This window comes from Protomyctophum bolini (assembly GCF_963924005.1).
Source record: "Protomyctophum bolini genome assembly, chromosome: 9".
NCBI classification, from domain to species: Eukaryota; Metazoa; Chordata; class Actinopteri; order Myctophiformes; family Myctophidae; genus Protomyctophum; species Protomyctophum bolini.
This window is the reverse complement of record NC_137870.1, coordinates 17,923,081-17,950,558: the sequence shown is the minus strand read 5'-3', so window position 1 is coordinate 17,950,558 and position 27,478 is coordinate 17,923,081. Positions and strand designations below refer to the sequence as shown.

The 27,478-nt window shown below is 43.1% G+C and overlaps 1 protein-coding gene across 1 annotated transcript in view; it reads left to right on the top strand.

Annotated features, from left to right (window-relative positions):
• LOC308321967 (nectin 1b-like) overlaps positions 1 to 27,478 on the top strand; it is a 117,375-nt gene that overhangs the window by 479 nt on the left and 89,418 nt on the right. The window contains exon 1 of the mRNA XM_080773110.1: positions 1 to 468. This exon is cut by the window's left edge and continues 479 nt beyond it. Within this exon, the coding sequence (XP_080629236.1) occupies positions 414 to 468 (55 nt within the window). The 5' untranslated portion in view covers positions 1 to 413. The remainder of the gene's footprint in view (positions 469 to 27,478) is intronic.

Below are 27,478 nucleotides of genomic sequence, written 5' to 3'. Positions count from 1 at the left end.
CTCCTGTTGACAACTAATTTATCTTTGATCTCTTTCTGATCGCAGCGATACCTTATTTTCACCGACCGCACGCACAGTGGCGTGGTCCGGACGCTTTTTGGATTTCGTCACCCGACCCAAGTGGTTACTTTTGTGGCCGATCCACTGGCCACTTTGTGTCCAGAACTCTCCACAAGGGAACCCGAAGCGGGACAAGGACTAAGAACATCGGTGGATGATCGCGTACGGAGGAGATTTGGAAGCAGCTCTCTTGTCACCAACAGAAGGAGGTCTATTGTCATCATTGCTCCTCACCGGGGTCCAAGCAGCCTACTGGGATTTCCAGAAGTTGTTGTAGGCGAGATCCTGTTCGGTGCCTCCATCCTGCGAGCGTTTTGGTACCGATCCGATTAGCAGGAGGGAGAGACCGAGCCATGGCGATGATGTGTGCGGGTGCGTGGATACTCATGCTGGCTTTGCACATCCGAGGTAAGGAAACCTGGCTGTGTGCATCATCAATACTGTCCAAAACATGACCCTTCTTTGTGTTATTCTTGTTGACCCAACTCCTCTTCATTTAACTCCCGAGAGTGTATAGATGGAACGAGTTAAATGAACACTGGGAAATACTGTCGATATTAAATGTTTCATTCGTAGACGGCATGCTTCTACAAATGATAATGTAATGTTTGATTTCGACTTGTTTGCTGCTTGGGTTGAGTTGATTAATCGACATGCTTGTTACTGCATATTGCGTGCATTAGTATTACTATTAGCCTACTACTACCACATATTGTGTGTGACTGTGGAGTGAGTCATTGCAAAACTGCTCAAGTATGCATCATCTGCAGATGAGACCGTCCAACAGTGAATTGACCACAATAGCAGGCAGATGGCGATGTGTGCAGGGCTGTCATGCAACAGCAATGCATCGCTGCTGCTGCTGCGTGCACCTTTACCCCATTATTGTTACTTCCTTCCAATAGGAAAGATTATTATACTGTAAATTGAGTGAAACTTGAAAGAGAGACTTGAATTGATTTGAAGCCACAATCATCAGCTGGCAAAACCCTTTACAATGAATGCAATTCATACTGTGACTTATATTGCATGGATGTTGAAATGTGTAGCCTACACAATTATTATAAATTATTTAATATGCAATTCTATTCTTGGAGCTTTTAGTCGTTCTGGGAAATCCAAACTGTGTTAGTAGGAATTGTAATGATGCCACTGGAGGGTGATGATAAGTGAATGATCAGTGTCATTCACTATGACACCTCCTACTCAGTTGGACTTAATACAATAGTGCTGTTCCTCATAATCACGTGTGTTGTGTATCTTAAACAAAGAGACCACTGGCAGAGAGAGAGAGAGAGAGAGAGAGGGGGGGGGGGTGCATGTAAACTAAGCCTGCCTGCCTATGCATGCATGTGGGTTGATGCCCAAGGCATTGATCCATTATGCAACACGTTATCTGCACTCAGGGCCTTGAGTAAAACAATTTTACGACTTTGTTTACATGATATGGATTGGGTCTAATTCTGTTTGGGCTGTTCAGTTCAGGTAGAGGTATGGGGGGGGGGGGGTCAAGTGGGGTGAAGTCATGGTATGTCCAGTCTTGTTTTTTAAGCAGTGCTGTTTTTTTATGGGTTTGACTGATCTTATAATGACATAGCTTTTAACCAGATGGACCCTAGCGTCTCTTTTCTGGGGGCAAAAATTCAGCCACATTGCTGATTGCAGCTCGCGTTTGACCCGTGAGCTTGTAGATCAGCTATTTTTGGCGAATACATTAATGGTGTGGAGTAAAACAAGGAATACAAAGTATACAGAGCCCTGAGGGACTCCTGGTCAACTATGGGTTTAAGTTGTTTACTTAACATGATAATCGGGGCTTTGTATAGGCTACATGTCGTCTGTCAACACACTGAACACAGTGCACTATGCATATCTTTCATGATTGACGAGGGAGGGGGGCTTTATATCAAGGAATCAACACTATAATTCGAATATATTTTTTGTATAATTGCCTAATCAATTAGTCTGTCTTAAGCAATAAGCATGGGTTTATACAGTACTTTGTTGTACAACGGATGATCTGCAAACTCACAACGCTTAATTGAGGCAACATTTTAGATTGTGATATTGATTTGAAATTGTATCGCCCAGCCTTGGAGCTATAGCCCAGCTTTTTACACATATCTCAACATGATTTCCCCGTCCTCCAGCTCCACTTCAGTGCAACAACAGCTGAGACGGTGACCTTGCTTTGCATGGCATGATGTGTTTAAGACTGACTGGACACTTTGATCAAAAGCTCTGTCTGATTTACATTGAGATGATCCCTCTGCTTGTGGTGAAGATCAGGATTAACTTGGTTCCCTTGGGATTCGCCTCGTTGGAAAATCTTTTGAAGTCGTTCAATCGAGGGAGTGGAAAATGTCTCCAAATGGCACATCGGCCGAAAAGTGTTCTGTTCTATTCTGTTGTGGGCAGAAGTAGTCGAATTAGACACTGCAGGACAGTGCCTTCCTGCTTGTGTAGCTTGTGTAGTTGTAGCACAGCAAAGTAAAGTGTCGCTTTTGTTTGCCTCATTTGAGCTGAAGCCAAAAGTAGTAGCGTCAGTGCTTCCTTGTATTTGGGTCTACCTGAACCTACCTAAATCTTAATACATTTAGGTGTAACATTTTGTTTGACTTATTTCTTAGTTGCTGGGTCATAGTTGTTTTAACCATGCACCAAGTCTCTGTGTGTATATGTACGTGTGTACGTCTGTAATCTACGTAACTCGAAAACCATTTGCCCCACCAGCTTCAAATTCGACACACACGTTCCACACCACCTCAGGGAGTGCAGTGCCCGGTGTCGAGTCCCTCGGATAGCCGGTTGTCCAGAACCTGATCATCCCTATATCTCCATATATGGAGCTGGCCTGTTCTGACATCACACCACATCTGGGCATGCCCGACACAGAACTCCATAAATAGGAATAAAGGGACACAGAGAGACAGATACAGAAATCTCCATTTATGGTCATAAAAGGGACACAGACATGGGTGGAATGGGTACTCTGACACGGGTACAGCGGGTATCGCACAGCCGGGTGGGGCATGGATCTCCAACTTCCATCGTTACCGACTCGCTGCTCTACAGCTGGGCACCAGTCTAATTATTTTAAATGGCAAAAATATCTGATCTACAAACTAAATGTGTTGTGATGCGTGAGCTTGTAGATTGGCAGTTTTTTGCTATTCATTCTACAACAAAGTATAGCCACATATAGCAAAACATCCGATTGTGACTTCATAATTTATCTCTTTCAAAGCCTTTAATCGGTGCCAAATGCTGCCAAACCTTTTGTCAAGTGTTGTTATCTTTTGGACCCCACTTCTTTTGAGATGCAAAAACAAGAATTTGGTCTTTCACCCTGGGGGCCAAAGGGCAATGCTGTAAATGCCCCCCCCATCCTTTGATGGTTTAATTGATATACAACCTGTTCCAGACACCACAGCCCCAAACTTCATGCAAGTCCCAGCCAGCCCCATTTTGCACCAATGCAACTCATTATGCAAAGCCTTGCACACACATAACCTAACATGGTGGGAATAAGGGTTAAAGAAAATGTATTCCCCATTCCCCTAAAACGTGCGGCCATTAAATAAATTAAACCTTGAGAACCAAAGGACCTGTGGACAATGGGTGTCTGTAACACTGTTCTGATTGTAAAGAATTGGGGTTCTAAATCCGGAATTATGTTTAATTGAGTGTGAATTAAATTGGATTGTTTGCTTTGGGTTTGGTCCTCTGGCTCTGGTGTATGTAGAACCCTTATCCTCCCCACCTATTTTATACTTTGGCTATTTTAGATTATCATTATTTTTTTGAAATATCATTATTTAGCGTTTAATTGTTTAAACACAAATCTTTTCTTATTGGGGTCAGTGGCAAAACAACTTTTCAAATTGGGTTCTGCGGTCAAACACATAAATTTGGGGGTCTTTGACATGAAAGTGTGTGAGAACCACTGCCTTATAGAGTCATGAAATCCTCATCTTTTATTGGATTAAACATTTGAGAAATCAACCTGCTGGATGACGGATGTGCATCAACCCTGAACGTACAATTACGCAGTGAGGGGAATTTGCACTGCTCTGAACTCCTATAATCCTGCTTGGCACTGTGTGAAATCAATCAATGATTCCTGGCTTGTGCTTGTGCACCGGTTCCGTACGTCAAGCAATGAGTGATGTGTGTGTGTGTGTGTGTGTGTGTGTGTGTGTGTGTGTGTGGGGGGTTCCACACAGATGGGCTGTGGAGTCGATCTGCCTCTGTTTGTATTGATGTATTCATTGAGCAAGGTGAAACTTGGACTACATTATGTAGTGTGTGCTCAATGTAAACGGTGCATGTACGGTTTAATCATCATTTTGATCTGGGTTTAATGTGTAGTGTCTTCCGAGCAGTGCTAGAAAGTAACTGAGTACATTAAGCACTTAAGTACAATCTTGAAATCCTTTTTTTAGGGGCGCTAGCCCCTCCTATAAACAGCTATAGTGTTTAATGTTTGTGTTGTCTGAACAAGCATTGAATATGCCATTGACAATGAATAGAGAATTTACGTCTGAGCTGGGTATGTCGGTGGGAGCCCTTGGCTAATAAGGGACCACCATTCTTGATGATGATTAGATTGCCCCTCACTTCACACGGGTGTGATTTTTAATACTTTACTCACCTCCGAGAGAAATATTGTACCTACTTTTTACTATTTTCAGCTGCTTTAGTGCTTTTACTTTTGTAATGTAAGTATATTTTGATGCCAATTCCAAGTAACATTTTGAATACAGACTCTTTACTCATAACATATTATTTATTGACTTATCGCTACGTAGCAATAACTGCCACTGTTTCTAAGTTTATTTACACACCAAATCCCTGGATATCATTGTGCGGATTTGATGCAAACATGTTGCATTTAGCATGTATTTGGTCTTGTCACCAAATGGTCATGGAGAGTAGACTGGGGGAGAGTAGACTGGGGTCAGAGCACTGTCATCAGTGGAACAGGTGGATCTCACAGCCCTGGCAGAGATCTAGGAATGTGTGATTGGTACTCGGCACAGCAGGACACAAGTGAATTGTTTTCACAAGCTTAACACGAGGTAGTGCACTCATTGTTAATTTAACTCTGGGTCTAAAAATTTTTTTAGTAGGATTAAATGTCAATACTAATGACGACTTTATCTTGCTCATGTAGGTTAATTGAATAATCGAGAACAAGCAAGGTTTCTTTCTGTTACGAATCGAAAGAAAAGGAAAAAAAAGAACTCAAGAAAGATGCAGGAGCGCAAAGCACTAACGAGCTAGCCAGATGTGTGGAGAACCGGGATGACTGGAAGCAACGATGGAGGGCTCGTCTCAGAGAGACAGACTAATCGATACAAAAATTATAATATATAATTGAATCAATCATTAGTCTCATTAAGCACTTAAGCCCCATATTGCACTGGTGGCAATGGTGGTGTACCAAAATGGCAAAGAAAATAGCCAATCTACAAGCTCACAATGCATTGCATTGTGAGCTTAATGTGTATTGGCTATTCAGGGTCACATTAACTGTCAAGGGACCATTTGGTTAAAATTAAGACTATGGATTTTACCATGCACAGACAAGCTGCCTGGGTGCTACTCATCATGAAATATATCACATGCCACAGTTGTCGTGACACTGCTGTCTGTGTGTGATAGAATCATTATGGGATTGTTGGGGGGTCCTTGGATGGTGGGAATGGAGATGCAAATTGGCTGGATCCTCATCCGCCTCCCAGGGGAGTCTTCACTTTGGTTCCCTGGCGGACGTGATGGACGGCCCACAAGCGTCCTACTCCTGGGAGAATAGCCGAGAACTGACAGGAGATTAAAGCTTGGCTTTATTTGCCATTGCGGCCTAATGGAGACACTTTGGGCAAGACAAACCTCATCGCTTTTGAGTGCTTTAGCTCACTGGTTCTAAAAGTGGAGTCCGTGGACTTGGTGGGGGGGGTGCATTGTTGGGTGGGGGTGGATCGATTTTAACCACTTTGACCATTATTTGGCTAGTATTCACAAATATCAGTTCTGCATAGCCTGGCACCATGACATTCTGTGCAAATCTTTGAATATATACATTTTTAAAGCAAACATTTTTAACTTAAATCTTTGCTTCTGGGGGTCCCTGAAACAACATATTTTGAGATGGCCAAATGCGCCCAAATAAAAATGTCAGGGTCCATGACATGAAAAGGTTTATAGCAAGCAACATACGTTTTTCAGAAAACGTATTAACATTTATTATTATTATTATTATTTTATTTTTTAACATTTTGTAGAATCGGCCTCAGGTCTTAATGGGTTAACCAATTTAAACCTATACTTGGCTATTTGAAAATAGACGACCTATCCTACAAGCTCACAGCGCGTCACATGATGGCAAATTGTGAGCTTTCATCAGTATTCCAGAAACAGAGCAGTTCTCCCTTCATGCAAAGAGCTCCTGTACACATCATTTATTTTCCTTCCAAGGCAAGTTAATTAACGTTTTCGTATGACGTTTTGACGAGTCATACTAAAATCTAGGAAATAACAAACGTGGTTGGATTATTATATTATTTCTCGGGTGCAAATTACCCCCCCCCCCCCCCCCTCCGTGGTGCCCAGAGTAAAATGCAGCGTATTACCCCCCTGATGAATAAATTATGGTGTTGATAAGCACTGAACCTAAATAATGGAAAAGGTTAGGGCAAAATGGAGTGCTCTCTATGAACGGATGACTGCACAAATACTATTAATAATGGGTTGCGTCTTATTATGCAGAGACTGTAGTTTCGTGTATGGTGGTGGTCAGGTGGAAACCTTGTAAGTCTGAAGCTGTTACTTTTCAGGAAAAAAAAGGCATCCTGTGTTCCAGCGGTATACTTTTGTAGGGCATTAATGTACAAACATGTTGAAACTGATGTCGTTTTAGTCACGCAGTCATAGACAAATAAATGTGCCAACTGGAACTGAAACCACTTCTTTAAAGTGATGCCATGGATGGACCATTCTTGGTTCCAGGAATAACCTCTCAGACCAAGGTTGTTTAATGATCCATTTCTATTCTATTCTAAAGAACCTGTAATCACATAAAAGATATACAGCAGGCGTCTCCCAGGCGTCTGTTTATTCGGTCTGATTCTGCTCCTTATTTTCCGAATACACCATTTCTTCATAAAAAAATCATGCTTCGAAGGTTCACATATTTAAGACATACCCCAAATTGGGATGCTAATAATTAGACATATTTAATCTGAGAATCAGTTTTCAACTTCACCCGGCTGATGTCTGCTCAAGTGGACTTGAGCACAGTGTGAAGAAGTTAGAGGTTAAGTGTCTTGCTCAGGGACACCTCGACACATTGCCGGTGCCGTGAGACATGGCCAAAGCATTTCCTCAGCCAAAAATACTGAGAACCCCTGATTTAAAGCACCATTCGAAAGCCATTTTGCTTCTCTGTATGACATTCTGGGCTTGATAGAAATACTTGCTTGTCCGGGTTGATTCCCACTCCACGAGTGTCCCCCTGTGTGTAGCTGCTCTCACATCCATAGGTCGACCATGGTTGGATCAGAAATCAGAATGTAGTGCACGTTTAGCTGCAAACTGGCACTGCAATTTTCTGGTTCAAATCCTTGAAATCCTCTTCAGTTTCAGCTCAAATCACACTGTGTGTGAAGTACAGGAGAAATAAATGGAAACCAATATCACTCGATGGCACAATTTCTGTCTACTCACGCTGCATTTCATTGGTTGGCTATGGATGGACACCCCAATGATATCATGAATGGTGGGGGTCCAAGCTAATAGAAACTACAGCCTTTCTCTTGCTGGGAAGATAGCATGCCGAAATAGATGCCACTGTTCTTGCATCAGTAATAATAATAATAATAATAATAATAATAAATTAACAATAATAAATAATTAATTTAAATCTTGTTTAAATTGTCAAAATCTGCATGCCAATGATGGCAGGCAGGTTTGTGAGACACAGCGAGTAGACAAATGATGGCATCTTTTAATGAACATTAGTGAGGACCAGTTATATGAATATATCGTAGAATATTTCAGGTAAAATATTCAGGTGATGAACAGTAGCCCATGCTAGAGAGTTTATCATAATACTGTCTTCTGGAATGCCAGCAGCTTCAACAACAAACCAAATCAGCATGGTATTACTATTTCAGCATGGTCTTAGTAGAGGACATTACAGTCATGTGGCCACTGGCCAGTGTACTAATGGCTCCTAGCAGATTTAATAATTTAAAGACTATTATGTAAAAGCAAAAAATGCAATAAACAAGCATGTACTTTGTACAATTTCAGTTCATATTCAAGCACACAAATATTGCACCAGATCACAGTTTGATGATAGTTTGTGATGGGGGCTGATATGGGACTGAGGCCATGGATGAAATCTGATGGGGGCCGATATGGGACTGAGGCCATGGATGAAATCTGATGGGGGGCCGATATGGGATTGAGGCCATGGATGAAACCTGGGTGTGCAACAAGTTGTAAAAAAAGTATATATATTGCTTTATTTGTGGACATAAAGCAAATCTGATCACTAGAAACCAGCTACACTAAATCAATCCCCCCCCTCTCCGCGACTCCCCTGAACAAGTCAATTTATTTACAGCCGACAGCTGGGTTGATGTGCCTCCATTAAGGGGGGGCTGACCTCCAGATAAGCAGCCGTTGAGGAACCTTGTCAGTCTGAGGAGGAGAGACGGGGAGGAGGAAATATGGATCCTGCGAGGCGGAAGTAACACGTTGTCCAACGAGGTTGATCGGCCTGTCAGCAGTGTGTCATCTTTACTTTCTGCGGCCCCGCCCCCACATAGAGCTTATCTCTGTCTGACTCTCTGCACCCCCCCATAGGGCACCCCCCATAGGGCGTGTCAATTAAACAAAAATATTGTTGCTGTCAGGCGGAAACCTCTTATCTCCATATTCTAACTTTTGTGGGTTTTTCGTAAATGAATGCCCTACTTGATCATACAGTGTCACAAAAGCCCTACAGTGTCAGAAAAGCATCAACAGTAGCAGATACACAAGCTTGTAGTCTTAGATCTGTTACTTTTACCAATTTTGATACCTGAAAAGTAACAGTTTTGGACAAACAAAAATGTATAATCAATCACCAACTTAATCTTGCGCATCCTGTAGGTTAATCAAATAATCGAGAATTATTTATTTCAACGAATTTGCAGTGCACAAGGTAGAAATAATCATGCTTGATTAGAAGTCGCATCGCCCAGCCCATCTCTCTCTCCCCTCTGTCTCTCTTTCTCTCTCCCCATGTGTCTCCTCGCCTCTCATTTCTCAGTGAGGATGATGCGTACTGCGGTGGCTGGGGTAGGGTGAGGGAGGCCACACAAAAAGGGGTTTGTTTTACCAAACGTTTCCCCCCATTTTAATGAGTGATGGTGCGCTTGCTCATTTCATATTCTGAGTCCGGTATCTCTCTCTCTCTGGCGCTTCAAAGCAACAGCTTGGCTGTAAACAGCGGTGGGAGAGGAGGGGGTTTGATTAAAAAATATATCAAACTCAGGTTTATTTGTGCTCCCTGTCATGAAGCTATAAGCTTCTTGTGTGCGCGCCATGGCTCAGCTTGGTGCAAATGCTGCAATAGAGGTGCAACAGTTAATCGAACAAAAATAAATATCAATAATGGACTGTCTTGGGCGCCCGCTGGCCTTGTGGTCCGGGGACATACCACATACAGGCTCTGGTCACGTGTTCGAGTCCCAGTCCCGACGACCTTTGCTGCATTTCTCCCCCGTCTCTCTCCCTCTTTCCTGTCAATCTCCACTTGTATCTCTCAATATAGGCAGAATAGCCAAAAACAAACCTTAAAAACGACTATCTTGAACAATATGTGATATTGATTTGAAGTCATATCGCCCATCCCTTCTACCTCCCTACTCTGTTACCTCTCCCCATGTCTCAGGAACGCCGGCCAGCACACACCCCGTTTCTCCCTCCTGTATTTGTCTATTTGTCTGATCTAATATGACGCTGTTGCTTCATGGGACTTATGCGCTACCGTCTGCTGCAGCGATATTACGGATACAGACGCACCTTAACTGTTACGCCTCTTATGCATATGAATCCATCGCTTAAATGGGTGCAGTGCTGATGCGGTCTTTTGTCCTTTACAGCTACAGATAAGGGGATAAACGGAAGTCCTTCCTCCCCCGTAAAGGCGTGTCTAGCTGTGCTATCTCTCTCCCTTTGTCTCTCACACACATGCACGCTTGAGTGCACGCACACACAAGTTTGTATTAAAAAAATGGACGCCACTGAAAATACCTGAAAGGTAGGCCAGGTGTATAACAAATCTACAGTAGAAGCTCACAAAGCGGCTGCAACACTTGGTGAGCATGTAGATCGTAATTCTTCAGAGTGATATCACCTCACAACTAAAATGGGGAAAACTCTTACTACTCAACCCCTAACACATAACCCAGCCCCCAGAACGGCTGGCCATAGTCAAAGCCGTAGGCCCTACTGGTCAAATGACCAAACTATTTCACATACTCTACTTTACTTAGGAGGACATTTGGTATAGTAATACACACACGCTTGCATGCACACCTAACGTACACTCGCTACCGAAACAACAGCAAACAAAGGCCACCTTTGCGGATCAGCCGGTTTAATCCACCCAGATTAAGGGGGGGGGGGGGGGGGGGTGTCATACAGGTGAAGCCTTGGCCTTCCCCCTTCGGCAGATCTGACTTCTCTGAAAACAATGCAGCATTATAGAGAAATTCAGCCAGGCTTGAAACTGAGGAGGGATCAATAGCAGACTACATTAGTTACTTTGGCATGGACCCTGCTGGCAAAAATGGAAGGATCAATGGCCCGGCTGCAGGCCATTTCTCTGTTTATCTTCATCTCTCAGCCACGGTGAGGCTGTATGTTGTTTATTTATCTGTGTGTCAGTTTACACGCCCCGTATCGGATAAAACACAGGAGTTTGGCCTGTGCACAGAGTCAAATATGAATGTGTGCATTTGAAATGACTAGCGTGCCGTTATTAGTTCTGAAAGTAGGTCATGTGAATGATCGTCAATGTAATTATTTGTTCAATTAGGATCTCTATTCTAGGGTGAACGAGCAATAAGCATGCTGTGAAAATAACATCTGCTCACAGCGCAGATTTGGTGTAGAGAGAAATATGATTGATTCGAATTTATGATTTTTGAGGGGTGCTAGCCCCTCCTATATACAGCTTTTTTGTTCTGAACTCTTGTCACATTTGACTCTCTTCACACTCCCTCACTTCACATGGGTGTGATTTTGTTTTAAGCAATAGCCCCTCCTATGCCCAGCTTTTGGTGTTGACAATGAATGGACAATTTTGAGTGTAACACAAACATTGAAGACGAAGGTGAGGATGCAAATTCTGATTGGCCGGAATGAGATGATGTATGAGGATGTACGATGATAAGAGCAGCCCTCACTTCGCACGGGTGTGATTTGTATAAATATTGGTCTAAAAAGAGGTAATCGGTGGGCAAGTACAGTCGTTCTCAGGATGTGGTCCAGGGACTCAAAGTTCCTTGAGGGTGTTCCAAATGGACCCATACAGGTCTATCACTCGGAGTATACATTCTTCATAGTTATGGGGGCGCGTGAAATAAAAAGGTTTGATAACCAATGGGCTAAAATCAGGATTGTACTATGCAAACATCTGCCACCGCTCTAGCTTAGTTCAGACGTGGGTGCTTTCGCACAGATGCTTCCATCTGTAGCATTCACTGGTGGAATTAAGCAGCAGGAGTTGAGGAGTGGGTTTGGATGAATTTGTAAAGGACTGGTGATGTGCCATCCATTGTGTGGGCCGGGCCGTTTGTCCGTAAGATCCACAGAACGAAGCCAGAAGTTTATACCGAGGCCAGAAGTTCCCGGGGGTGTAAACAGATCCTCTGTCTTGCGGTGGTGGAAGAAGCATTTGCGTTTGTTGCTAAAGTTTACAAATGTACAGTAAGTGAAAGTAGCAATGACACAATGTAGAAATACTAAAAGACCAGTTCAAAATGTTTACTAATTGTCATGGAAATATGCATACCAACGGTAAACGTACTCCTTATGCAAAGTTCATAGTCATATTTATCATGATATTTGACTAGAATTGTCCACTTAAGCCCCTTTTGTCTATTTGAAAATAGCAGATGTTTTGCCCATGTGTCGGCCTATGAGTTGACCATACAGATATTTTAGATAGGCGTTCCAACTGCGCACACCCACAAGTTGACCCTGTCATCCTGCTTCATTCGCTCGCTCACAGATTTAGCCCTCAAGTGAGCACCACCCATTCATAACTTGTTGTCTCTCAATTGATTTTCCTTCTGGTGCTAAACATTGTGTTAAAAGCGTACATGTGCTGAGGTCACAAGTAGGGCATCGGTGTGTATATATGCATTTCAGATGGAAGCAGTTGTATAAATCCTAGCACAGTGTATGCTTTTGTCAGCATTACACAGCCCCTGGAAATAGCAAAGAAAAAAGTGGGCAAATGGAAAGGAATGGGAAACATGATATTGAGTATATATTATACAGTATATTTTGTTAAATACTGCAACAGACCCCCTTTAAAAATAATAATAAAAAAAAGAATGGCATTCCTGCTCCTGCTTGCTTAGTCACTTTGCCAAGTGTTTATATGCTGAATGATCGCACTTTCATGGAAGAAAAAAATAAGATTTACGAGAGCCAAAAAGTCCAATCGGTGGGGGGGAGGGGGGTTGACGGACGAAGGAACAAAAAAGGGTATTTGGATGTCGGCGCGGCGGGTGGGGGATTGGGGGCTCGTGCGGGGTCATGCTGTTCTGAATAGGGCTGTGTTCCAAGTTTGCCTTCCAACAAGAGTTCCTGGCCATGACTCCAGTGTGAGCACCTTGGGAGTGCTGGCTGGCTGGGATGGAGAGAGGGCAGCGCAAGTAAATACAAAAGTTTAATTTGTTTCTTTTCCAGCTCGTTAGGCTCTGTCTGTAGTACTGTGGTCAATAGGACTGTAGGAAGCACCATTGGATCTGCGGAAAAATAAAATAAAACAAAACCTCTCATATCCGCCATTAAAAGCTATAGCCTTTATATAAACACGTTGGCTGGCCTTGGCCCTCGCCTATAACTGGACAAATATGTACAAACCACAGATGAAATGTCAACTTCATCAGCTAGTAAATAAGCACCATATGCAGAATTATATTAAGTCCTAACAAGGGGGTATCCCTGCAGGTTAGGTGGGTGGTATGGGGTTTCAGAGGTTTTGAATGGGGTGTCCCAGGTTAGGGGGGTGGTATGGGGTTTCAGAGGTTTTGAATGGGGTGTCCCAGGTTTCAAATGGATTTCAGATGAACACAGGCCCCCCCCCCCCCCCCCCCACACACACACGCGATTGAGCGAAAGTGTTACTAATGTTGCAATGGGAAGAAACTACAAAAAAATATCTGCAGCGGGCAACCGTTCTTGTTTAAAACGTGAAGCGCAACGTGTCACAAGGGGGAGGAAGGGGTTTAAAGGGTTAATCCCATGGCCTGTGGGACGGTGTGTATAGTCTAGGATCTGCTGGAGTAGTTCTGGGTGGAAGTCGCTCTGACCTCGCTGTACGCAGCAGCCGCACATGTGGTGTGTTTCTGTTGGACTGGGGGGAGGGTGGGAGACGGGGGGTGGGGGTCTCTTTCAACCTCACAACTGATGCCACATGACGGCAATGGGGGGAGGGGGGTTATTTGTTTTTGCCGGGATGAGCTGTGAGGGGGTAGTGGATGCAGCGGAGCGTGAGTCTGTGTGTGTGTGTGTGTGTGTGTGTGTGTGTGTGCGTGTGCTTGCATTGCTATGCTTGTGAGGGCCAAATCCCCACAATGGAAGTAGAATGTAAGATATAGACTACTGTTTGTACAGGTTTCGTGGTCCTCCTCACAGTATTGTTAGGTTTACAATTGGGAGAAGATGCAGGGTGAGATAGGGATTAGGATTAGGCATTCATTTAGAGGTTAGGGGTTACGTCCTATTCATACTCCAGTTTTAGGCGATAAGTTGACCACCGAAAACTACAACATGATGTCACGCCACGGTGGTAAGCGTTTCACCGCTCACTCAAATACATCTCTCTGTTTTTACTAACCTTATCACCTAAAACTGGAGTATGAATAGGCCTTTAGAGCCTATATTATGTGCACCAGTGTCGTACGCCGAAACTAGTAGATCATCTGGTGAACTTGTAAATGGTGCATTTCTATTGCGCCTTTGTCCAAGGTGCGTAGATCGGATACATTGTCAGCTTTTAGAGTATGTGTTAAAAATGGCATTCATAAAATCCTATCCTATCCTATCCTATATCCTATCCTAGTCCTATTTCGATGTCTCCACAAGTATAATATTACAAACGTGTGTGTGTGTGTGTGTGTGTGTGTGTGCCCAGGCCCCAAGGTATAGAGGCAGGCAAGCGTTCATGGTGGACGCTCCCAGGGCTGTGCCCGGCACCCCCCCCCCCCTCCCTTCCATCCTGACCCAGTTTCTTCTCCGCTGCCCCCCCCCCCCCCCCACTCACCCTCTCTCTCTCTCTTAATTGCCGCTCAACAAACACGAGGCCATCTGCTCGACCGGAGCCCGCCCGTTGCCATGGAGACGCTGCGAGGCTTTTCGGATTTGCTGCGTGGACTTGACCGATGGGGGCATGGAGGTCGGGGGTGGGGCGTGAGGTGGGGGCGGGGGGACACGAGGAATAGTCTTGACTTTGACGTTTGCTGCGTGCGGCAACACACCTGCGTTGTGGATGAGAAGCTACTACTGTATATGGTGACTGTTGCTTGTTAAGAACATGGGGGAAAAATAACCTGTGTTCTGACGTGTCCAAGTTATTTAGTCACAAGCTCTTGTTAATACATTTCATTTGTTTAATATTTGTAAATCTCACAGACCCACTTAACCACTTCCATTGTCAAAATGGTCAAAAACTATTGCAAACATAGCTGATCTACAAGCTCCCAACGCGTCACTATGCAATCTGTTGTGAGCTTGCATATTTTTCCTACTCTTGAGTGACAACACTTACATGTCCAAGTAGGGCAATCATTTGTGGGAAAAACAAAAAACATAAGAAGTTGAAATATGGTTCTGCCCAACAACAACGACGATACTAAAATGACTGTATTGGCATTAAATACGTTTGAGGATGTGATTAGAAAGAACATAGTTCTTGTTGTTGAAGCAGCTTATTAAATAGTTGGGTGTTTTGCACACGGAAATAACTGTACTGGTATACTGAGTAGCATTCTGCCCCTGTCACTTGTAAACAAACCAACCCTAATGGAAATGTTCTTCATCACATCCTCTTATTCAGTTCTCGCCAAATGGGGAAAATGCGACAAACAAAGGTTCCTGTGGGTCCATATAACAACAGTAAAGCTGCTTTAGGAATTACATTTTCAGATGGTATTTGTAAAAATGTGTGTATTTGATTAATATGATCGATTGATTGTTGGCATTAGACAATGAGATACTCTGCTATACAACTTTGACACCATGTGACGTTACGTTCACTTTCACGAGTTTACAGATGTTGATGGCTCCATCTCTGTCCAGGCATAGGCATGGTTCATGGTTGCTAGAGATGACAACATAGTCCTACTCTACAGATCACAAATATCGACAGTTAAGAACAGTACACATAGGACAAGCGACTTAAAGAGGGAGTAGCACGATATTTGCAGTTTTTGCAGATTTTTCCAGTTTTTCATGTGTCTATGAGGTGACAGTACTTCATTAGACACCCTGGAGTCGTTTTTATGTGCAATGGTGTATTAACTTTGTATTTAGGGTTTATTCCTGCAGAGGCTGAACCCTTGACAGTCAAACGGGCCAATGAAATAAACAGTAATTGATAGTGATGGTAGTATTGGATTAGCGCTGTCATTAGTAATGTCATTATTAATACTTAATTAATTTAAATTATTGTAATTATGTTAACATTAAAATGTGAACAAACTCACTACTCGGTAACAACATAAATGATAATGATCATTGGTAATGAGGATAATAATAACAATAACTAGAAAAAGGCCTCCACCAGGCCAGGTCAGGTCTGGTTGTGGCCTCCTGGTGGCACTATAACATGCCAATGTGAAAACGCTGCCATTTGTTTTTACACCATTGATGGCAATTGGATGATTTGAGCCATTTTGTTTTGCAAAAATCCACCTGTTGGTGGCGCTATAACAGGCCAATGTGAAAAGTAAGTAGCCTCGCAGAGCCATGAGGCCCATAGGGCAGGAGCCTATCTCCTGTTTCTGTAGCGTGAGGCAGCTTGATGTACAAGTACACCCCCTGGACATGACGCTAGTATGTCGAAGGGGATGCTAAGTGTCAAGTAGGGAGGCACTGGGTCCCATTTTTCTCTCTTTGGTATGACCCGGCATCGGATTGAAGTCTCAGGGCGGACACTCTAACCAAGGCCACTGAGCTGGTAATGTGAAAAGGGTGGGATATATTCCTCAGCTTAGTAGGAAAGTCTGTGAAAGATTTCACGGAAATTGCATGCTGCGTTCATGATTTGAGGCTTTTTGTTTGAAAAGGGCCAATCCTGCAAACTTTGAAAGCCAATGTTAGCCAATTAGGATGGAATATGAAATATCGGACAGATCCATCTTGAACACATGACTATAGAGATAGTGTGTAACGATTTGCGGGAAAGTAATATCAAAAAAAGTTTTTTTCAAAAGTCTGCCTCCTGGTGGCGCTATAACAGGCCGTTCTGGAAATTTGGGGCAGAGGTTCATCATTGGCATCCAGGGAGTGTGTGTGCAAAATTTGGCATCGACCGGGTTTACGGTGCCGGAGATTAGCTGCAAAACGAATGAGTGCAAAACATACTCTCTCCCCATGCCTTCGGCCTGGTGGAAACAATGTGTAATCTAACGGTTATGTAGTGCTCATATGGATCCTGGTGGATCTCTACTGTGACATGGGGGTGGGTTTGGTTTAGGGTGGAATTCTCGTATCTGACTTTTGTTTTGTGAATCTGTTAATGTAATGAGTATTTCAAATAATGTTCTGCTATAAGCAGGATAGGCATATTCCCTGAGCCAGCCAGGGAATATGTTTATCAAACTGGTGAGATGGTGTACTTATGAGCTTCAGGCATTACTACTTCTATGCGTCCCAACACGAGGGTCTACATTTCTCAACGGAATACCAAGTGCACCAATATCAGTCTCTTCTACTGCAACCCTACTGCGCTGGGAGTGTTTACTGCTAACTTTACTGAACGTAAATTGTTGTGAAAATATTGGTCCATTGGAGTGAATGGAGTTGTCGCCACTCTGGTTGTGATGTAGAGTTAAATATGTTGCAAGCTTGTGGTTTTTGGTCGCAGGCGTGGCCGTAGCGCTGACGCCATGTTTTACAGTCTTAAGATTGACACCCAGACACATTCAGAATCATTAAAATGGGTCATAAATACAGGGAGAGGGGGCAGGTCTCACACTGATATACCAAAGATTCATTGGGGACATTTTAGGATATGTTTATGCTATTTCCTGCTCAGTCACTTAAACCATGGTCCAAGGAAATAACTAAAGAGGTGGTTCTTAAACATTTTCCTTTCAAGGACCCCCCGGTTTGATATGCATTATGGCCAAGGATCCCCATAAGTCAGTGTACAATTGGAACAAAAAACAAAACAGAGAAATCTAAATGTTCCATTTGTACATTCTCAGAGTTAAAGACTGGTACTTGGCACTTGGCAAAATGTGACCTGCATGCTAAAATGTGTTAAATGTTGATGTATGCTTAACTCTGAGAGTGTACGAAATGGAACCAAATCTGGGACCAATCGTTTCCATTCATACACTCTCAGTTAAATGAACACTGGCGATTTTACCCGGTTCATGATGTTTGCTATTGGATAGTCATCAATGAATGTCGGTAGTCAGACTCTGTATGTGTTGACACCCTTTGTGTTCAATTATCTGCACCATTAATGTTGTTCTCATGTGTCCACCTTCCCATAGATAGAGCATGAGTTGTGTTCTCTCCTCGGCGGCATTCTGAGCCGTTGCCACTCCCACTTACTTATTTTCCAATGACACGCCTCGGTGAGGAAGGCGTTGCGCTGTTTCTAATTAATCCTCTGCATAGAAGCCTGCTTGTCCTATCGCTATTCGCCACCAATCGGCTTCAGCCTGCACTCGCATTAATTTCCATTTAGGGCTGGGCAATATCACAATATGTTTTTTACCAAATGCCTTGATATCGATATAGAGGGTATGCGCATGCATAAAGTGAGTGGCAAAGTGAGCTTAACGTTGATTCATGTCATTTAATGCAATCAAATAGGACTTTTCTTTTTGGATGTATGGGCTGTCAAGGCCAGAAAGTAGTTTTTTGCCACTCAGTAGGCGTTCCCGCATAACTTCCGCTTGTAGGTGTGCAATTTTTTACTTTTTATTTATATATATATATATATATATATATATATATATAATTATATATACAATACATGAGATTAATTTCATCAATTATTCATTCTTTTTATATAAAAAGAATACATAAACATATTTTTTGAAACATCCAAATTTGATGAGGTTTCTGCCTGAATGCAATGATATCTACAAGATCACAGCATGTGCAAAATCCCAGACAATATCTTGTCTCATATTTCCATATCGATATAATCTTGATATATTGCACATCCCTAATTGCATGACTCTTTTACCCGCTGGGAATTACTTGCTGTCAAATTAACAATGTGCCATTTCATGTCAGGGTGATGTTTCACTTTAATTGTTCTAATGCAGTCTTGGTGATGACCTTAATGGAGTCTTGACCTCTGCCACAGCCACTGACTCCACCGTCGAGAGTACGCTGTTGATATTTACTGCTCTTTTAAAGGTCAATATTGGTAGCTGTCATTTCCAGAGGTCCATTTATAGGTCAATGATTCATTAGTAATCCCTGCGAGTTTGGATCAGAAGTGTTCTTTGCTGTGTTGTCAGTGTCACTGAACTGCGACCCTTCTTCAAGGTCGATGCGAAGCCTCGGAATTCTGTAAGGAGAACAACAGTTCCTTTCACCGGAGATCCTCAACCTGTGGGGCAGGACCCTTTGGTTGGCCGTGAGCATATTGCAAGTGGGCCCCAAATCATTACCAAACACAAACATTTTAATGATATTATATCTTGATATGTATCCAAGCCGGAACGCAACTGATTGATAAGGCCATTAACATGCTCTGAAAATGCATGCAGCCACACATACTAATTCATGTACTAATGTACTATACTACCTACTTTACAATTCAAATATATTAATTAATATAAGAATGAGATTCTAAGCAAAGGTTGTATTTTGTAAGAATACTTGTATACCATTGCAATGTTTTTTTTAGGCTTACTGAACTGAAGTAGTGAAAATATTATTTCATGATAAGTTGATGTGCAGTAATGCAGTGCTGTTGTGCTCCCACAGCTCATGAAAGTGCATGGGGTGGGGTGCTCTATTTTAGTGATTTATCCTCTGTGGGCAATGTGGAATTAAGGGATCGAGCATAGTAAAGTAGTTTGTCATTTGGCAAGGTTGGGAAAGTATTGCATAAGTACAGTTTCAACCAGGGGCCGGGCTCAACAGCACACAGATCGCCAACGGCGCCTGTCATAGCTTGGCATCTTTGATGGCCGTTATATCGCCAGAGATGCACTGGACAGCTCACCCGCTTGCTCTTCCATCACTCAAACAGTGAGCGAGTTACATAGAAAACTGTCACTGGGAGAAAGGCCAGGCTGTCAATCTCTGGCCTCTAAGCGCTTGATCTCCGAGATCGCACCCAAAATTGTACGGTCAGCGTAGCGCTCGGAGCCACGGTAACGAGAACGGTTGTAACCTGCCTCCTGTAATTGGCTCGGGACCCAGAGCTTATCTGTTCTGCCATCATGCACGCTGCACAGTCAAGGTTGGTGCAGGAGGGGGGGGGGGTGGGGGGTGGTTATTACGTTTGGCGTATTGACGCGCCCTTCTCTTTTCCAGCCTATCAGGGCTTATCCAGCTGTCACTGTGCAGCGGTTCGGGCAAGGAGGGCCACTGTGCACTGTGGGTAAGCGCCAGGTTATGTTCTTGATAGGATTGATCAAACCACATGATGTGACATGAACAGCCTGGCAAGACAGTCAAGGTTTTATCAAAGGATTTTGCATGCAGTGGTGGGAAGTAACTGCAAATCTAGGCACTTTTACTCAAAAATGGCAGCTCTAAAAGCTCACAATACATCATGATGTGACTCGTGAGCTTGTAGATCTGCTATTTTAGAAGGATTCAGATATTGCTGCTGTTACTCAAGTAACCTGTGGTTGCGAGGTTTCGTCTGACTTTTGTGTCATTGCTAGCGGGGACGGCATATTTATAGCTTGACATTATTGTGTTGTAATGAGAAATAAACAGGGCCTTTTCTAAAATGGCTCTTTGTGTAGCCGTTGTGAACGGACCTAGTTAAGTGAAGTGGGTTTGACAGGCTCCGTTTGCGCCAGGCTCTCCCTGATTGCAGCTTGAATGGGTGCCATGCTAAACGAGGAGAGCAGTGTAATGAGTGCAGTCCTCCTCATGTTGCATACTGTACATGCTGACTCAGGCAAGTCACATCGTTTGCTTTGTTTAACAAGTGCTGACTTCCCCTCTTCACCCTCCCCTCGCATAGAGCTTCATCACTGCACTTCTGTGATCTTATATGTAACACATCTTATTTGTTCTATACAGAACCAACCCTTAACCAGCTTAAAGCCAGGGCTCGCCTCCATACTTATTTCCCTCTTCTTTCAAAAGCTTGTGAGATCTGCTATTTACTGGAATCCATTACAATGCTAGGATTGTGCCTATACATGATTAAGTTGCGACATCAAAACACGGACCATGATGAAGAACCGTTCACTGAATGAAATGGTTCTTCAGTAGTTGATGCCTTTTTAAAGAACCATTCATTTTCTGTATATAAATGCAGCTTTTCATATGTAGCTGTTCATTAAACTCTCCCAAACCAGCATCAACACAATGAAGAGCTAGAGCCAAGCAGGGCCAAACTAAATTCAGGTAGGCCCGTCCTCAAAAATCTATATTCAGAGCTTTTATAAATTGGGTAACATTACTAGTTCATGAGCCACTAGTTTATTATTATGCTCAGCTGCCTCAGGGAAAATAAAAGGTGCTTCTCTCTCTCTCTCCATTGCACAGAAAGGAATCCACCGCACCGCTCAAGAGAATATTTATTTATTTATTTACCGTCCTAGATGCCATTTTGGTCGGCAATAGTCTCTTGAGGGGAAAATGCATCAAGCCACTCACTGTACTTGTTTTGTATTGATGCTGATGTGCCAAGGCAGGCGGGGGGATGGAGGAAGGGAAATTGATCAGCGGTGAATGAGCGTCGGGGGGAATCTTGACATCCACCACTGCTTTTCACGCCTTGAGCCGGGAGAATCCATCGTGGCAGAAACGCCATCGCCATCTGAGGCCGCAAAACGGGTTACTGTGCATATCGGAGACATTGGTTTTGGGGGAAAAGGCGTGCAGCCGTGCACCCTTGCATGTCTTGATGCGTTCGGTTGTAGAGAGAAGACAGTTGGTTCATGCTGATTGCTTTTATCTTGCAGGTGACAATGCATAGAACCATAAGCACTTAGACCCTCTATGCTTAAAACAGACATGAGTTGGCATTATCCTTGCACTCATTCATCCCTCTACACCAAACATGTTCCCCCTAAGAATTGGGAAGCTTGGGCTCAAGACACTCAAGTGGTTAAGCCCTATGCCTTGGTGGACAGAGTCCCACAGGGATCTATACTAAGCCCCCCTTTTGTTTTTCACGCTACACTAAATATCTTGCTGAAAATAGCTGATCTTCCTTCCGAGTGAACCTTTTGATCCGCTATTTCTCACCAAGTGTCAGCCCCAAAATAGGAATGTTGGGGTTCTTGTTGGTTACAGTGTTTGTACGCTGTAGCCTGGTGGTGTGTCTGTTGACGTGTATGTAAAGAAATGAACACGTGTGCAAAGCACAAAAGAAAACCAGCTCATTTTACAAAATCTGTGTCTGTATCAGTATGACAGGTAGAGCATAAAAATATACAGTGAATTATAGAAACCATTGTAATTTCTCACTGTGATTGGAGCCTTTCTCCTATAGCATTACAAACGCACCCACCATTTACCGTGTGTGTGTGTGTGTGTGTGTGTGTGTGTGTGTGTGTGTGTGTGTGTGTGTGTGTGTGTGTGTGTGTGTGTGTGTGTGTGTGTGTGTGTGTGTGTGTGTGCGCGCGCACTCGCCCACTTAAGAGCTATTTTAGAGAGTAAAGCCAGCTGTGAGCTTGACGTGTGGAAAGAGAGTGAGATGCTGTCACTCGAGGTGTTAAAACATGATGCCAGAGGGATATGTGCAGAAATTAATATGAACAGATCTGGTACAAAGGCAGCATATTTCATCTTTTTTTGGGGGGTTTTCTCGTCAATGAATGCCCTACTTTGTCGTACGATAGTGTCGCACGCACGGTAGTAGTGGAAATAGTTGATCTACAAGCTCACAAAGTGTCGGGATGCAACACTTTGCGAGATTGTATATTGGCTATTTTTTAACATTTGTGAAAGTGAACTTGGTTAAGTGTGTCTGTGGGTGTTATGAATATTTAACCAATGCAAATGTATAAAGAAGAGTTTGGAACACAGGTGCTTTTTTTATTTATTTTTTACATTTCCTGAAAAGTAACGGTTTTGGACATACAAGGTTTCCACCCGTCAGCAACGCGTTATGAAACTCAGTTTATTTTGGGACCAGCTCTAGTGTTTTTTGTTTAAAGGAAAGTGTCCAGATAGAATTCAGTTGGATGACACTTAGACCTAGCATTCGAATGCTGCATCTTCCGTGTACACATAGTGAGAGCCCACACAGAATGCAGATTGCTGCACTCCTCATCTCCTTATGTCCCAGAGAGAGAGAGAGAGAGAGAGGCCATAATTATATTCTAAGACATGCAGTGCTTCTCAAACATTTTCATTTCAATGACCCCAATGTGATATTCGTTAATCCACGGACCCCCATTTGATATGGTAACTATATCTGAACCTGGGACTGTAATCTACCCTGAACAATGCTTACTGTTGATGTAACAGTGAACCTTACGTGTTCATTTGGTTCCACTCTCAGAGTGGAAAACCTGTAAGGGTCCTGTTGGTGCCTAACACACAATCATTTACCTGGGAACATGACAAAATCATTTTATTACAATTACAATCAAGTCACAATTGTGTGATATTGTTTCATACGACAATAGTAAAAAAGATTCCATGAGAAGAAGGTGGCTTTATTTTGAACATCGAATCGACTGTAGTGATCAGGAAATGCCAGTGTGGTTCACTTTAATCACAGAGTGAGCGCCTCCAATTTACTATGCGCAGCCCACAACATTCTACAAACACACCACACAGAATTTTGAATAATGAAACATTTCCTTTTGAAGTCCCCTGAGGTTGAGACCAACGACAGCTATGAAAGGTTCATCTATCGTCTTGCCTTGAAAAACCCCTTGAGCAGGGAGGGACTGCAGCAAAGGCCCTTTCTGACTGGAATTGCCAGCAGAAATCGTATTTATAAAAGAGGGGAGAGGATAAAGTTCCATTAAGGATTCAATGTGTTGCATCATGAATTAAAAGAGAATCTCAAGGACGGTGGTAGGCTCTGCCAGGCATGAATAAGCCTTTTGTGATACACGTGTAGACTTGCTTGTTTAGCTCCCTCTGTGTTTAGATAATAGTTACACAACTGATTTCCATGCGTGGGATTTGAGTGACAAATGAAAGGGAAAGCAGGATTATGGCAGTGATTGTTTTCAGGATAATGCTACTGTATTATATAATCCATTTAATTGTTCATGATATATCACTGCAAGAGTCTCAAACATGTTCCAACAGGTTGAATTTTAGAAATATGATGTGTGGAAAAAAAGACTGAATGAATGGATTCAAGTTTGACGCCTTTAGCTGTTTTTCTTTCATTTTGTCTAAAAAGTGAGTCGAGAGTAATGAAAGATTTTTTTGTTGTCCATGTTTATTCAACAGGTTAATTAACATTTTGTTGATTCATTACTCATGACTGGGGCATGTCTCCCCTTCAGAATATTCACTGGCACAACTTGGATGTAAATTTATAATTCATATTTATGGGTAAATGTCAGCAGCTCTTAACCTGCCATAAATCAGCAAGCCTCTCAGAATCAAATGCGATGTGGGGATCTGGGAAATATGAATAATAAAAAAAGGTAAGGAATATGAATCGAATTAGAAACCTGTAACCTTTCTGCTGGGAGACATTTTCAGTGATTCATGATTACAAATCTCTTCGCTCATAGAGGAAATGGGAGTGTCTGTCAGACTGAAATGTGCGCAGTAGGGCTGCCTGGACGATATGGAATTTGTCTTTGGAAATGGATATTTACTTTTATATCAAATACCTCAATATCAAGCATTGTGACGATAATATCCTATTGTGATGATAACATACATTCATTTTTACTTTTTGACACATTTGACAAAACAATGCTATGAAAATGCACAAAAACCACTTAACAGCAGGCACTTAACACGGTGGCTGCGGCATTAACACAGCAGTCATTCTGCTGCCGTGTTAAGCGGCCAGATGGGTGGGCCGTGAACACTTTTCAAGATTGTCATAGTGGGCCCTGACCCAGAAAAAGGACGGGAACCTCTGCATATCACGATTCACAATACGGCCACGTCCTATCGCCCATGACTATTATAGTGCACAGACACCGATTAAAGGCAGTCGCATCACCGGCGAGTTTTCGAGGCACGCTGACTTAATGGGCGAGGATCCTTTGCACTCGGGAGACGTACGTTGTACAATGCGATCCTCTGGAGCGTGGCTATTGCATGCGGTCGAGTATTTTTAGCCATGCGTGGCATGCACACTGAGCAATATGTGCGCTCCCCACACAGCATGTCAGGATGGCACAACGTTAGGGGATTCACTCAGATGCTCCTTAACGCTTCGCCCAGAGCTCTACAGAAGGGGGCGTGTGCGTGTGTGTGCGTGCGTGTGTGTGTGTGTACTTATAATACTATACAGTACATGTGAGGACCAAATGTCCATTTGAGAAATAGGCATTGCGAGGACCATTTTCTTGATCCTCACAAGATAAATGGTTTTCTTATGTTTAATTTTTATTTTGTATTAATGCTTATAATTAGTAAAAGATTCAGATCGGGGTTAGGATTAAAGTTTGTTACGTTTAGTGTTGAATTATACTCACGTGCCTGTGACATGCACCAAAAATAGCCAATCTACAATGCGTCACAGTGCAATCTATTGTGAGCTTGTATATCTGCAATTTTTGGCCCTAGGCTTAAGGTTAAAAATGGCAAAAATACATTCTAAAAACAGCTTTTATAACATCTGCATCTCAATGTTGTTGTCCTCACAAGTATAGGGGTGTGTGTGTGTGTGTGTGTGTGTGTGTGTGTGTGTGTGTGTGGGTCTGTCTGTCTGTCTGTATCCAGTTGTAGGAGGTCACGTGCTGACCTCATTGTGTGCATGCACATGCAGTGAGAGCACTCTGCATCAGTGTACTGCCTCTATGTTCAATCAGAAAGTGTCTCATCTCACAGACTTAACGGCTAATTGATTGATTTCTTGGCACACATATGTACGGAAACCTTTTTTTCTTCTTGCATCCCATCGTCTCTACTGAGAGGAGGGAAAAGAAAAAATCAAATTTACTCCCGTCTTAAAAATAGGAAAGATTTAATATTTTTATCCCTGGGTAGGACTAGGAACTGTCACATGATATTACTCTCGCCTCGCCTGGTCACGCCGCCACACACCCAGTCCGCCCTTTGCAGAGCACCACAGAAGGACTGCACCACCATAACACTCGATCACGATTTTGGAGTCCTAGCCCACCAATTTCAAATGTTATGAGACATTGTTTCGACATGAAGTTCTAATCAATTTGAAAAATCTATATTTCATTAACCACTTTAAACCTACAGTAGCATCCGTATTTTGTGCGAGGACTTATCATCATATGTCATAAAAAAAAAGGTCAATATATCGGTCTGACCGGTATATCAATCTGGCTCTGGCGACGAACCCATATGGCTCCTTTGCTTAAACACAGAGGTCAAACGAACGAAGCTCACTCACAAGTCACACATTCCACCACAGATGGAGACACGGGCAACCGATGCCTGGCTTCCTGATTTTTGTTGGAAACAGGGGAGCCAGAGGTGGTCCGACGGATAGATTAATCTTCCGCTGTCGCTCCCCTGAAATGGCTTGGCCAATGGCCATGCAACCCCGCCCCCCCTCCGTCCCCCACCGACCCCCTTTCCTCTGGACCCTCTTGTGTTGCTGCTGGCATGCTTCCTTCACTTGCTACATTGACTCCTGTAGACTGTGTGCTGCTTCAGTGAAACAGATGCAGTCACAATCCAAAACAAAGGCAGTGAGGCCAAGGGGTTAATGACCCCCGACTTCTGAGGCTCTGTGGCTCTGTTGCCAGGTGTGTCCCAGTAAAAGTGGCCCCTTGCAGAGCAACGCCATAAACATTTTGCTTGGGTTTCCTTTTGACGTCGTTGCCCTCGCCGACCTCTCACCCCTTTTGACGTCAAATGCAGTGTGCATTTGTGAGCACGTGGAAGCATTCTGGGATGGATGCAGTTCTACATGCTGGCTCTGCAGGAGTCTCCTTCTATAAGAGGGTCAGTCATGCATGTCTGTCTGTGTATATGCCTTGTGTGGTTTACGAAGCTATAGTCTTGTAAACGGCTGACCGATCAGTGCCATGTTTCTTCTACAAGCTGTTAGTAATTTATAGTTTTATAGGTTTTGTAATGTTAACACATCGTTGACTGCCATTGAAGAGTATTTTAGGGTTCTTATTGATTATGTTAGATTGCGCTCTTCACCAACATATGAATGGCTCTAGGTTGTCAGGCCACACTGTGATTAAACCGGTTTTGGAAACGGTTCCAAATGTTATTGAACCATTCCGGTTCCTCAATGTTGGATCCGGTTCCAGATCCCAACCCTAATCAACTTGACAATCTGGAAAGCGTTCGTAGGCCGTGTTAAGTGGTCAGATGGGTGACCACCGTGTTAAGTGGTCAGACGGGTGGTGGGCCGCGTGCATTTTCAGAGCATGTCTCAATGATCGATCAATCAATTGTTTTCTGGCTCACCTAAATGGAACTATCGTTGTAGTTTCTTTTTATCGTTTTGCTTGAAATGCTTGAACATTTTTCAAGGTTTCAAGCATTTCCTTGAGGGGGTATTACTGTGGATGCATTGATGAGTTAACGGATACATCTGTTGTATTCTGTCCGGGAGGAGATGGCAAGCCAATGCAGTGAATGGAGA